This window comes from Schistocerca piceifrons, chromosome 11 (assembly GCF_021461385.2).
Source record: "Schistocerca piceifrons isolate TAMUIC-IGC-003096 chromosome 11, iqSchPice1.1, whole genome shotgun sequence".
Classification (NCBI taxonomy): domain Eukaryota; kingdom Metazoa; phylum Arthropoda; class Insecta; order Orthoptera; family Acrididae; genus Schistocerca; species Schistocerca piceifrons.
This window is the reverse complement of record NC_060148.1, coordinates 62899243-62913165: the sequence shown is the minus strand read 5'-3', so window position 1 is coordinate 62913165 and position 13923 is coordinate 62899243. Positions and strand designations below refer to the sequence as shown.

At 46.8% G+C, this 13923-nt stretch overlaps 1 protein-coding gene across 1 annotated transcript in view; it reads left to right on the top strand.

Annotated features, from left to right (window-relative positions):
- The first annotated feature begins 1758 nt into the window (after nt 1–1758).
- LOC124719691 (neprilysin-2-like) overlaps nt 1759–13923 on the top strand; it is a 170261-nt gene continuing 158096 nt past the window's right edge. Inside the window, exons 1-2 of the mRNA XM_047244899.1 lie at nt 1759–1841; nt 1926–2059. Coding sequence (XP_047100855.1) covers nt 1759–1841; nt 1926–2059 — 217 coding nt within the window. The remainder of the gene's footprint in view (nt 1842–1925; nt 2060–13923) is intronic.

The following is a 13923-nucleotide window of genomic DNA, read 5'->3' as shown; positions in this document are numbered from 1 at the left end:
GGCCATTAAAATTGCTACACCACGAAAATGACGTGCTACAGACGCGAAATTTAGCCGACAAAAAAATGGTTCAAATGGCTCTGAGCACTATGGGACTCAACTGCTGAGGTCATTAGTCCCCTAGAACTTAGAACTAGTTAAACCTAACTAACCTAAGGACATCACAAACATCCATGCCCGACGCAGGATTCGAACCTGCGACCGTAGCGGTCTTGCGGTTCCAGACTGCAGCGCCTTTAACCGCACGGCCACTTCGGCCGGCTTTAACCGACACGAAGAAGATGCTGTGATACGCAAATGATTAGCTTTTCAGAGCATTCACACCAGGTTGGCACCGATGGCGACACCTACAACGTGCTGACAAGAGGAAATTTTCCAACCGATTTCTCATAGACAAACAGCAGTTGACCGGCGTTGCCTGGTGAAACGTTGTTGTGATGCCTCGTGTAAGGAGGAGAAATGCGTACCATCACGTTTCCGACTTTGATGTAAGTCAGATTGTAGCCTATCGCGATTGTGGTTTACCGTATCGCGACATTGCTGCTCGCGTTGGTCGAGATCCAATGACTGTTAGCAGAATATGGAATCGCTGGGTTCAGGAGGGTAATACGGGACGCCGTGCTGGATCCCGACGGCCTCGTATCACTAGCAGTCGAGATGACAGGCATCTTCTCCGGACGGCTGTAACGGATCGTGCAGCAACGTCTCGATCCCTGAGTCAACAGATGGGGACGTTTGCAAGACAACAACCATCTGCACGAACAGTTTGACGACGTTTGCAGCAACACGGACTATCAGCTCGGAGACCGTGGCTGCGGTTACCCTTGACGCTGCGTCACAGACAGGAGCGCTTGTGATGGTGTACTCGACGACGAACCTGGGTGCACGAATGGCAAAACGTCATTTTTTCGGATGAATCCAGGTTCTGTTTACAGCATCATGATGATCGCATCCGTGTTTGGCTACATCGCGGTGAACGCACTTTGGAAGCGTGTATTCGTTATCGCCATACTGGCGTATCACCCGGCGTGATGGTATGGGGTGCCATTGGTTACAGGTGTGGATCACCTCTTGTTCACATTGACGGCACTTTGAACAGTGGACGTTACATTTCAGATGTCTTACGACCCGCGGCTCTACCCTTCGTTCGATCCCTGGAAAACCCTAAATTTCAGCACGATAATGCACGTCCGCATGTTGCAGGTGCTGTACGGGCCTTTCTGGATACAGAAAATGTTCGACTGCTGCCCTGGCCAGCACATTCTCCAGATCTGTCACCAACTGAAAACGTCTGGTAAATGGTGGCCGAGCAACTGGCTCGTCACAATACGCCAGTCACTACTCTTGATGAACTGTGGTATCGTGTTGAAGCTGCGTGGGCAGCTGTACCTGTACACGCCATCCGAGCTCTGTTTCACTCATTGCCCAGGCGTATCAAGGCCGTTATTACAGCCAGAGTTGGTTTGTCTGGTTAGTGATTTCTCAGGATCTATGCACCCAAATGGCGTGAAAATTTAATTACATGTCAGTTCTAGTATAATGTGTTTGTCCAATGGATACCCGTTTATCATCTGTATTTTTTCTTGGTGTAGCAATTTTAATGGCCAGTAGTGTAAGTTCTATTGGACTGATGACCTTAGATGTTAAGTCCCGTAGTCCTCAGAGCCATTTGAATCATTTCATTTATTTCATAGAAATAAATATTGGCACAGAATCGTCGTTTGGCAATTTACTCATACGTCTAGTAAGAACACGCATATGTTTGTCAATAAAGAAATTTGTAGACACGTCAGTGGCCGTAGCAGCCCAGGGCTGGTTTATTGTCATTTTGCATTGCCACGGTAAACTAATCCGAACTATCGTGTCGTGTCGCGGTGCTGACAGGATCCCTCTCCTCTCCTCTCCTCTCCTCTCTGGTGTTGCAGGAAGCCCACGTGGTGGCGCCGCCGCACCGCCATGGAGCGCGGGCTGACGCTGCTGGCGACAGTGGCGCTCCTGGCGGCCGTCGCGCTCGCCGTCTCGCTGGGCGCGCTCCTCGCCAGGTGGCAGCACCAGTCAGGTATGGCCGCCAGAACCAAAACCACCCACGCTGCAGCCCAGATCTCGCACCTTCCAACTTCCTGTTTTGCCCAGTGAAGGATACACTCCACAGGAAGCAGTGCATGGATTATGGAGAGGTTATTGATGCAGCAGGACGTAGACCTGTTGAGTGGCACCATGCGGGTGTACAGGCACTCCCAGTAAGCCGCAGATTATGTTGAAAAATAAGTTTTTGTAGCCAGAATGGTGGGGAATAATATGGTGTATTCCAAAGCTGAAGAAAACCTGCTGTGAGAAAAAAAAAGTGTTCAGTTACTTATTGGACGTCCCTCATACTTTTTTTGCGTAAATCTAGGCTATAGGTTTTGTACTTTAACCAGTGAACCACGATAATGTGATTGTCACAGATAAAATTTCACAATACACCAACAGACAGAAAATCGCAACTCCACGAAGGAGTTGTGGAACATAAACGAAACTTGGTAGATGTAATGATGTCTGTTAAAATTTCAGCCCATTGCCATAAGAAGCCGACAGCTTTGCCGCAATGGTAACACTGATTCCTGTTAGATCATCAAAGATAAACGCTGTCGGGCTGGGCTGGCACTTTGATGGGTGACCAACCGGTCTGCCGAACGCTGTTGGCAAGTGGGGTGCACTCCGCCCTTGTGAGGCAAACTGAGGAGCTCTGGTCTTGCAAACTGACATACGCCTGGGAGAGCGGTGTGCTGACCATATACCCCTCGATATCCACATCCAGTGACGACTGTAGGGTGAGGATGACACGGCGGCCGGTTGATACCGTTGGGTCTTCCAAGGCGTGTTCGGACAGAGTTTAGTTTTTGTTGCCATAAGAGTGGCGCACATAGGTTTGCTTTAAATACACACTATGACTGTCATCAAGGTTAGTCACCATTGAGACTGGATGTAGTGAGTTGTGTCATTCAAGAATGCCTTTAAAGGGACACAGACACCGTTATCAATATGTCACTGAGTCAGAACGAGGTGGTGTAATGGGGCTACGAGAAGCTGGATGTTCCTTTTGCGATAACTGCAGAAAGACTTGGCAGCAATGTAGCCACTGTACGCGACTGCTGGCAGTGGTGATCACCAGAATGTACGGTCACAAGAAGACCAGGCTCCAGACGGCCATGTAGCACTACCAAGAGGGAAGACCACTGTGTTCGGCATATGGCGCTGGGGCATCGTACTGCATCTCCAGCAGCAGTATGAGCAGCAGTTGGCACCACAGTGACACAACGAACTGTTACAAATCGGTTACTTCAAGGACAGCTCTGAGCCAGATGTCACTGACGCCAAACCACAGCCATATGCGATTTTAGTGGTGTCAAGCAAGAGCTCATTCGGGGGCAGGTTGTAGGTCTGTTGTGTTTTCTGATGAAAGCTGGTTCTACCTCGGTGCCACTGATGGCTGTGTGTCAGAAAGGGGCCAGTTGAGGGCCTGTAACCAGCCTATCTGTGTGCTAGACACACTGGACCTACACCTGGAGTTATGGTCTGGGGTGCGACTTCCTATGACAGCAGGAACACTTCTGTGGTTGTTCCCTGACTGCAAAATTGCACGTAAATCGGCTTATTCGACCTGTTGTCCTGCCATTCATAAACGGTACTCCAGGGTCTGTTCTCCAACAGGATAACTCTCGTCCACGTAACGCTGTTTTAACCCAACATGCTCTGCATAGTGTCGACATGTTGCCTTGGCTTGCTTTATATCCAGATGTGTCTCCAGTCGAGCACAAATGGGACGTAATGGGGCGACAACTTGTAATGCCACAACGAAGCATAGCCAAGGCGTAGCAGTTGAATAAGTGAACGCTCATGCCATCTGTTGGATGGTTGCACAAACAAAAGCACAGGTGCTTCGCCTGGCGGCAGTCAAATGACATAGCGCTACGAGTATGACAGTATCTCAATAGTGCTGCGCTCGGACGACGAAATAAAGAAGCATTAAACTAGGATAATATTATTACGTATAGTAAAAAATATTAATTTAATATATATATATATATATATATATATATATATATATAATGACTGTAATTGAATATGGTAATCTTATGGTATGTCCATTTGTAAATAGAGAACTTGGCATAGTGTAAATTAATGTTTAAATGTCTTCTGGAGCTGTTCAGATGCAGAACAGAGATTACGCGGCGCGAAAGTGACTGTTTGAGTACGGTATGGTGACGTTGCTTATAGACAGTTAAAAGTGAGCTTACAACAAACACGAACTGGATTTATGGTGTCTCAGCAAGTCAAATGGACAATAAGGCTTGCAGGATGCAACATTTCGACGGAGACGGCTTGTGAACGATATAGTTGCTGTTCCCACTCAAAAAGCACATGGCACGCCTTTGGGAAAGTCTGCATAGTTTACGACGGACTGCAGCGACTTGCAGCAAGGTATGAAGTGACCAGTGTCTGCAGCTAATGTTGCAATGTGATCTTACTACCATATGAGACCCATTGATGAGCTCACACCAGCACAAGCAACGAACTAGTAGTTATCGTATGACAGTGTTTTTATGAACAGTGTATTTTATACCGCCGCCATAACAAGTACATTTATCCGTAGCGAACCAGTTTATGTATTTATCAAGTCAAGTTCTCTACAATGTAATGTCTCATTGAAATAGTATGTGATTCAAAGTGTGGTGTGTGTACTGTAAGACCTTCAGTACACACACCATGAGATTATTTGACTTGTCGCTCGAACGAAGTAGGCGAGTGTCAGCAATATGTCTCGTGGTCTTATCGTGGCGTGTTTATCTTCTGCCGTTACGTCAGACGATAGGAATGCCACTTGCACGCTTAGAGTAGCAGACTGACGGTGACCAACTTCAAACAGAACTTGATTAATTTTCACACACATTTATTAAAGTAATAAAGAGCATAGGCATTAAGTAACTTGATTCTGGATGCTGTTTACAATTGACCATCTGAAGTTCCTTTGCTCTTGGTATGTTAATCTTATTCTCACATATCTCTGATACTTGACAAAGTGTCTATTCATTTATCTTCATGGCTATGTACGGGAATATGGTAATCTTATTAGGCGCAGACTGAAACTTGACTATAGACTGGTAAAGACTAATGGAGACTCGTACAGACTGCTGCAGACAAATGCAGAGTGACTAATCGGAGGTCTGTACACGCGTTATAATACCTCACACGTTCAGGTATCACTGCGCGAGTGTGATCCGCGAGGAGAAAAGGTTCTATGTTAGCAGCAATCTCATTGGCTGCATTACATATTAGTACGTGGATCGGCAGAAGCAGAATTTGGTCCGTCTCTAAGGCAGCGCCATCTCGTAGTGCAGAGACGGACGAGCGCTGCGCCTGCGCTGTTGTGCTTAGCGGGGCACGCTCTAGTGGGAAAGTTGCGTACGCGCTGACTACGCGGAACTATGTACACAACACAAAGTGCATTCCACGAGTGTCTTCAATTATTTACAGAAAATGGTTCATTATTATCCCAAATCCATCACTGTGCGTGCAGCAATACCAGTAAAAAGGCTATATTACATGAGTATCGGCATATTAATGCGACAAGAGGATATAATCGGAGTTAATGCCGAAAATCTCCAACAAACACCGGATTATACAACTGACAGAAGACGCCAGGTACTGTGCCACATTAATTACAGTTCAAATCGATGAGGTGGCTTTTCAGTACATTATAAACGTAAAAACTCATTCAGTTTCATTAGAACAAAATGATCCTAAAGTAATGTTTTTAACATCTCTAGTAACCATCAGTTCTATAGTGTTCATTGATTATTCAATTAATGAATTTATTGCCACCACAGTACTCATTGTACCTTCAGTACAATGCAAATTCAGTAACATTAAAATCATTACTGACAGTTGGTGTAGATCAATCTAACTTACAGCAAGTTCAAGTGTTTATCATCTACATCTACATCTACATTTATACTCCGCAAGCCACCCAACGGTGTGTGGCGGAGGGCACTTTACGTGCCACTGTCATTACCTCCCTTTTCTGTTCCAGTCGCATGTGGTTCGCGAGAAGAACGACTGTCTGAAAGCCTCCGTGCGCGCTCGAATCTCTCTAATTTTACATTCGTGATCTCCTCGGGAGGTATAAGTAGGGTGAAGCAATATATTCGATACCTCATCCAGAAACGCACCCTCTCGAAACTTGGCGAGCAAGCTACACCGCGATGCAGAGCGCCTCTCTTGCTGAGTCTGCCACTCGAGTTTGCTAAACATCTCCGTAATGCTATCACGGTTACCAAATCACCCTGTGACGAAACGTGCCGCTCTTCTTTGGATCTTCTCTATCTCCTCCGTAAACCCGATCTGGTACGGATCCCACACTGATGAACAGTACTCAAGTATAGGTCAAACGAGTGTTTTGTAAGCCACCTCCTTTGTTGATGGACTGCATTTTCTAAGGACTCTTCCAATGAATCTCAACCTGGTACTCGCCTTACCAACAATTAATTTTATGTGATCATTCCACTTCAAATCGTTCCGCACGCATACTCCCAGATATTTTACAGAAGTAACTGCTACCAGTGTTTGTTCCGCTATCATATAAAGGATCCTTCTTTCCATGTATTCTATGTATCGTATGTGTGTATATTGTGTTATGTAAATGTTGTTCGCCTGCTAGGCGTGATTAACGTACACCAGCTAGGGCATTCTGTTCAGTCACTTCAAAGAGGTTATTTTTGTTAGTGAAAGATCAGAATTCATTTAACATTCGATTTCTTGTACGCCATCGCCAATATTTATTCAGTAATTCCGTGTAGTAGTCTGAACTACATGGCAAAGCTATTCAGGCTTATTACACCCAATAGCCGCTTCCCAGACGTCCGATGCCGCATGGTCTATAAAATATTACAGCACATTCGGATAGCGGCGTCGCAAACTCCAGCGTCATCCAAAAACAGCAAGAACCGTCCCTATACTGACCGATCATGTGCAACAAGCATGGAACTCCATCCCACAAAATGACAACCAACACCTGAACAACACAATGTATGCACGTTTGCTTGCTTGTATTCAACATTCTGGCTGCTACGCCGGTTCTTAATGTACCAGCATTTCACATTTGCTGATGGCCTATCTCGCGCCTGCGTTAACCTGTGATCTTGCAGTTTGGATTACTTAAATGTGTCACGAAGACAAATGTTTTCTCCAAATTTCATAACTCTGCATTATTTACTTTTGGCGTCACGATTTTTTCCCGTCAATGTACATCAAAAAGTCAGTCTGTGCATTACTTTTGCACTGTTACAGCAGACATCAGAGATCTCCACGTATAGTTCAGTCTTATGAAGTTTCATACAAAATTGCTACAGAGGAGGCATTAACACCAGCATATTCTGTATGCAGATGGGGATTCAATGAGATCTGGGAACGGCAGCGACGTAGTGGAAACTGTATGGATGACGTCAGTGACTTAGTTTGTAGCAGTTTAATACTATCTTTTCCCCGCAATTTTCTTAAAACTGCCTAGCTTCAATGGTTAAATCTGTAGCAATAGAGGTATGAAAAGTCTCTAACTATTGGGGGATACTTTTCGGACAGTTAGACTTTAACATTATATCCTCACAGTGTGTCAAAAAGCGTCGAACAGTGCCGACAGAGTGTTTGTGACAATATATGGAAACTCGTTGATGGAAGGATATGGTAATGTGTAAGCGAAGAGAATGAGTGACATGTAGGCATTGCGACGGCAAGGGCACGGTTTGCCCCGTCATAGTCACGCCACGGACACGTGTGAACACCGTCATTTAAATTCCTACAACAATACTTTCAACAACGTGCGTGAAATCACGGGCCATTCACTGCATTGTTGCGTCACGTATGTGTGTAAACCCATGTGTGGTCACTGTTCCTGTGTTGTATCGTAGGGCTGTGTCTGCTTTTTTTTAGTTACTGCTTCATCACGTGCATATGAGTGCTTGGTTCCGGACGGTGTCCTGCCGTAAAAGGCGAAGCAGTGAAGTTACGAAGGAACGTGTACTATAGATTCTGTAAGTAATGACATTGTTAGTAAGTCAGTATCCAGTCCAAGTAGTAGCAAAATAGCAAAGAAAGATATTTGCGGAAATATGACCCGACTTTTTTTAAAAAACGCTCTCGTTCGTGTATTCTGGTGCTGAGGAAGAGCCTTGTGTGTGTGTGTGTGTGTGTGTGTGTGTATGTGTGTGTGTGTGTGTGTGTATGTGTGTCTTACGGATCGTTATGCAACGAATGCGTGAAACAATCAAAACTTGAAAGGTATCCAGCAACTATTCCCGAATGTGTAGGAAATTCTCTCGATTTCTTTAAAAATCAAGGCAAAAAAAATTCTAAGACTAAATCCACCACGGAAAAAGTCTCCAAAACAGAACATATTAAACACCAGAGTTTCTTATGAGCTACCTTTGTTAATTGCAAAGATGACAGATCACACCCTGGCAGAAGAACCTATTATACCCGTAGCAAATGTAACAAGTAATACATTGTTTGATGGAAAATAAACACAAAAAATAAGTGAGATTCCGTTATCAAATACAACTGTGAAGTGGAGAACTTATGAAATGTCAGAAAACGTGAAAAAAGCTGTCATTACAGCTTTGAAACAAAGCGAACATATTACGCCACAGCTTGATGTACTTACAGACGTTACTGGCCAGGCTAATGGTCGTTTTGAGTTGAATCGCAGTATTGAAGAAGAACCGTTGTTCTGACAGACACTGGCGAGGAGGTTTTCAAACCTGTCGACAAATTTATGAAAGAAACTAGCTGGATACCTACCTTTGCCCGGATGTGTATTTTTATTTCAGTCTTCTGTAGTCCATCTCCCCGTCCCCCATCTCTTCTGCACCCCCACTCCCTCCTTTCTGTTCATCTCCTCCACCGCCCTCCTTCTGCCCATCTCACCTTCCCACTCGCCTCTTCATCTCCTCCTCTTTCCTTTCCGTGTTCACCTCCACCTCTTATCTTTCTCTGGCTATCGCCTCCCCTTTCTCTATCCATTTTCGCCTCCTCTGTCTTTCATCTGCTTCTCAGTCCTCTTTGCCTCTCTCTTCTTCCCCCATCCCTGTCCATCTCCTCATCTCTCCTTTCTCTGTCCACCTCCTCCTCTCCCATCTGTACGTTTCCCCCTCCCCTGCCTTCATCCATATCTCTCCTCCTATCTGTGCCTATCCCCTCCTTCGCCCTTGCTGTGTGTCCATCTCCTTGGTCTCCCCTCTCTCTCCTCTTTATCACACTCGCCCCAACACGAGGCTTGAAGTTCTTATCCTGACAATATGTCTTTCCAGGTTGTACCTAAGTGCACGAAATTTTATAATCATTCCAGCAGTTTAGGATGGACATTTTATCCATGGCATTGCCCACATACGAACATGACAGATCTATTTCACCCATGATAATATTCTTCTCGGGTATGCAGCCAGATCATAACGTCTTCATGACACAATATTTCCGCGGTCCAACCGGCCACCATCTCCAGGTGAGAGTGCTGGTGCACGATCTCGCCGGAACTGACTTCCTAGCGCAAGCGGCGGCCCCTATATAGGCCGCAGAAGACCCACAACGCGTGCGCGAGAAGGTGCCGTAACTGCCCTCTAGCGCAGTAAAAATACCGCGCCGCCAGTGGTGGAAATAGGCGAAATCGACATATCGCTGTCAAAAATTAAAAATTTTTTTTATTCCGACGATCGAAACACAGACCGTTGTTTTTTAATGTCAGATAACATCGGGTCCCAAGTCTTACTTGAAAGATAACCCTTGTCTCTATTAATAAGATGGTTGCCCTTGCATCTCGCTATTGGGACTGTGTTTTAAAAGAATCCATAGAGATTCGTTTATCTGACAATCTTATTAATAGAGACAAGGGTTATCTTTTAAGTAAGACTTGGGACCCGGTGTTATCTGACATTAAAAAACAACGGTCTGTGTTTCGATCGTCGGAATAAAAAATTTTTTTATCACCCTCGACCGTCGCCTCTCCTGGACTCCCCACCTCCAGACAATCCGAGCCAAGGCAGCTCCCGACTCAGTCTCCTCAAGCTCCTTTCGGGCCGTACGTGGGGTCTGGACCCCTCCACCATCCTCCACACCTATAAATCCCTCATCCGCCCTATCCTTTGTTACGCCCATCCGGCTTGGATCTCCGCCCCCCCCTACCTTTTATAAATCCCTCCAAATCCTTGAATGCCACGCTCTCCGCTTCGCCTATCGCATCTGTCTCCCCTCCCCCGCGCGAATCCTGTACGATCTCATCCCCTTCCCCCACCTCCTCCTTTTCCTTGAAAGGATACGGATCCTGTACACCTCCCATAAACTCGATCCTCCTCACCCGCTAGTCTCCCCGATCCTCTCCCACCCCCGCCCGCTGCCATGCCTGTATTACCATGTCCCACCTGGTCTCCATCTCTCCACCCTCCTTACCCTCTCCCACGGTGGCTTCCGTCAGCTCCCCCTCCCTGATGATGTCCTCCTCCACTCCATCTACCCCTCCTATCAACTTTGACCCTTCCCCACCTCCAACTTCCGGTGTCCTTTCCTTTAGGCACCCTCCCTCCCTTCTCTTCCCTTCCCTTCTCTTTCCTTTTCCCCCATCCCCTCCCTCCACCCCTTTTCCTCCGGGCTTCCCCTCCGCCTTCCTCCCTCCCCCTATCTCCCCTGCCCGTGGCATCTCTGCTCTCCCCTCTCGCTCTCCCACTCCCCTTCCTCCTCCTCCTTTCTTGACAGGTCCCCGGACTCGTACATGCACAGTGAACATTCGCGCGCCGGAGATCATCGCCATCAGTGTCTCGTGTGTGTGCCTTCGTTTGTGTTTAGTGTTCGTTCGCCGTCACGCCACCACTGTTCCCGTGTACCGTCGCCATCATCCTTGTTATGTGTGCCGTGTCAACTAGTGTCAGTGATGTTTTCTCGTCCAGCGTGAACGGCTCCATGTTTTTTGTTTTTTAGTGTCTACATTGTTTTGCCCGCCGTTTTGATTGTATTTTCTGTGCCCCCTCTATGTATTACTTATTGTAAAACTCAAGGCTGAAGAGCGGCGTACTCTGCTGCTGAGAGCCCGCCTTGTGTAAGGTGATAAAAATCACAATAAAGAAAAAAAAAAGCGCTAGGAAGTCAGTTCCGACGAGATCGTGCACCAGCACTCTCACCTGAAGATGGCGGCCAGTTGGACCGCGGAAATATTGTGTCATGAAGACGTTATGATCCGGCTGCATACCTGAGAAGAATATTATCAATTATTACGCCGGGAAAGCCTTCGTAGTATTTCACCCATATTTAACTAATTTCGTGCTTATTTGTACACATATGTCACCTATATCTCTTGCGAATTTTGCCCAGCAGTTTCGTTTTCACGCAGCTCAATGTTTATGATGCCGTATTTCCTGAATTGCCAACGGCCTTGCCGTAGTGGTAACACTGGTTCCCATCAGATCAAATTAGCGTTATCGGACTGGGCTAGCACTTGGACGGGTGACCATCTGGTCTGCCGAGTGCTGTTGCAAGCGGGGTGGACTCAGCCCTTGTGAGGCTAACTGAGGAGCTACTTGATTGAGAAGTAGCGGCTCCGGTCTCATAAACTGACATACGGCCGGGAGAGTGGTGTGCTGACCACATGCCCCTCCATGTCCGCATCCAGTGACGCCTCTGGGCTGAGGATGACACGGCGGCCGGTTGGTACATGTCCAGCACATAGACAGGTTGGTTGCAGATCCTCAACTGGCCTCCTCCTAACCAAAACACGGTGGTGACCGGCACCGAGGCAGAACTAACTTACATCAGAAAACACAACAGACCTTCACCCTGCCCTCGAACGAGTTCTCCGGGTCAGTGGAATGCACTCTGTCTCAGAGCTGTCCTCGGAGTAACTGATCTGTAACAGTTCATTGTTTGGTGCCAACTTTTGCTCAAATTGCTGCTGTGGATGCAGTACGATGCACCAGACCCATACGCTGAACACGATGATCTTTCCCTCTCGGTAGTGCCACGTGACATTCCGGAGCCCAGTTTTCTTGCGACCGTAAATCCTCGTCAACACCGCTGCCAGTAACCGTGTGCAGTGGCTACATTCCTGCCAAGTCTTTCTGGAATATCGCAGAAGGAACGTCCAGCTTCTAGTAGCCCTATTACACGACCTCGTTCAAACTCAGTGTCGTATTGATAATGGTATCTTTGTCGCCTTATAGGTACTGTGGACTATCATCCACTCACCATATCTAATCTCAAAGGTAACTAACGCTCACGATCGTTACTACATGCATTTAAAGCACACCAGATTTGCATCCTCTTAGTTGCTACTATGAGACTGTCGCAAAATTTGAGTAGACACAATGGAGCAAAATGCCTACCAACTTTACTTTATGTCACACACCTCCTTCTTGGTGCTGCAATTTTTTTTCCCAGCAGTGTATACTCCCCACTCCACACCATCATGTGAGGTGTTGGGTACATTCTGTACCAGTACCACATTCACCATGTCCTTTTCCAGTCATGCACGACATGTGGGAAGTGCAATACGGAACAGCACTGGCAGCTGTGAGCACTGTTTGCTGACATCACACTGGCGGCAGTAACCAGCTGAGCACAGGGTTTTGCCACCGTGCCCGCCTCGGTAGACCGACACAGCCACTCAGTCGTAGGCCAGCCGGTGTGGCCGAGCGGTTCTAGTCGCTTCAGTCTGGAACCGCGCGACCGCTACGGTCGCAGGTTCGAATCCTGCCCGGGGCATGGATGTGTGTGATGTTGTTAGGTTAGTTAGGTTTAAGTAATTCTAAGTTCTAGGGGACTGATGACCTCAGATGTTAAGTCCCATAGTGTTCCGAGCCATTTCAACCACTCAGTCGATGACCGATGGTATTACTGAAATGTGCGATACCTCGGCAGCATTGCAGCAAGGCGTCTATGTGACAGCTGCGGCGTGTGCTTACGAACATGCCCGACCTGTTAGCCAGCAGGCGAGAAGCATCAGATAGGCGAACACTGAGGAGACTCCAGAGACGTGCTGAGCGAGCTGGTCGTAGGCGACAACGTGACAACAGTTGACCGCCGAGGACCGTGGATTTGACTCGCATCTCTTGCCTCTGTTGTAGACTGGATTAAATAAATGAATGAACTGAGTATCACCGGATTCATTGTCACCTACCCACTGGAGCACCCCGAAGCTATACGAATCATTGATTCTTTCACGCTTACCAAATGAACCTATGAAGAAACTCACTGTTCTCACTTGGATGTTCTCACTTTCCTCCATCAAGCCTAATAGATAAGAGTAATGGACTGAGGAGCAATGCTCAGGCATCAGTCGAACGAGGATTTCGAAAGGTACCTCACTTGTAGGTGGACCACACTTCCTGAGCTTTTTTCCAGTTGACCCTAGTGTGGCATCTGCCTTTCCTAGGATTATTTTTGTGCACTCTTTTCACTTTAAGCCGCTCCATGTGCCTACGCCCGGGGTGTTTAATCCATTTCACTGTCTCCAGTCATTGTTCGACAGTCACGTAATCATTCGACACTGCACCTTTCGCCTGTTTGTGACCAATAGTTGTTTATGTTGAGCGTCAAGGACCGTTGGTCCTCTGCAGGTCTTCATGCATTTCGCGACGATTCTTTAGCATTGCGACGTTCTATATGCAACATCGTCAGTCACAAACAGCGTCATAGAGACTCTGACGTTGTCCTCTAAGTCATCTATATGTAGCGTCAACAGTAATGTCCCTGTAACCATGTGGGTACATCTGAAATTACTTTGAAGATTCTCTGAATTAAGAATAAACATGCTGTGTTCCATTTGCTGGGAACATCTCACTCCAGTCACAAAACCAGTGTGATATTCACTATGCCCATAGGTGGTCCCATAATGTCTTTGCATTTGCA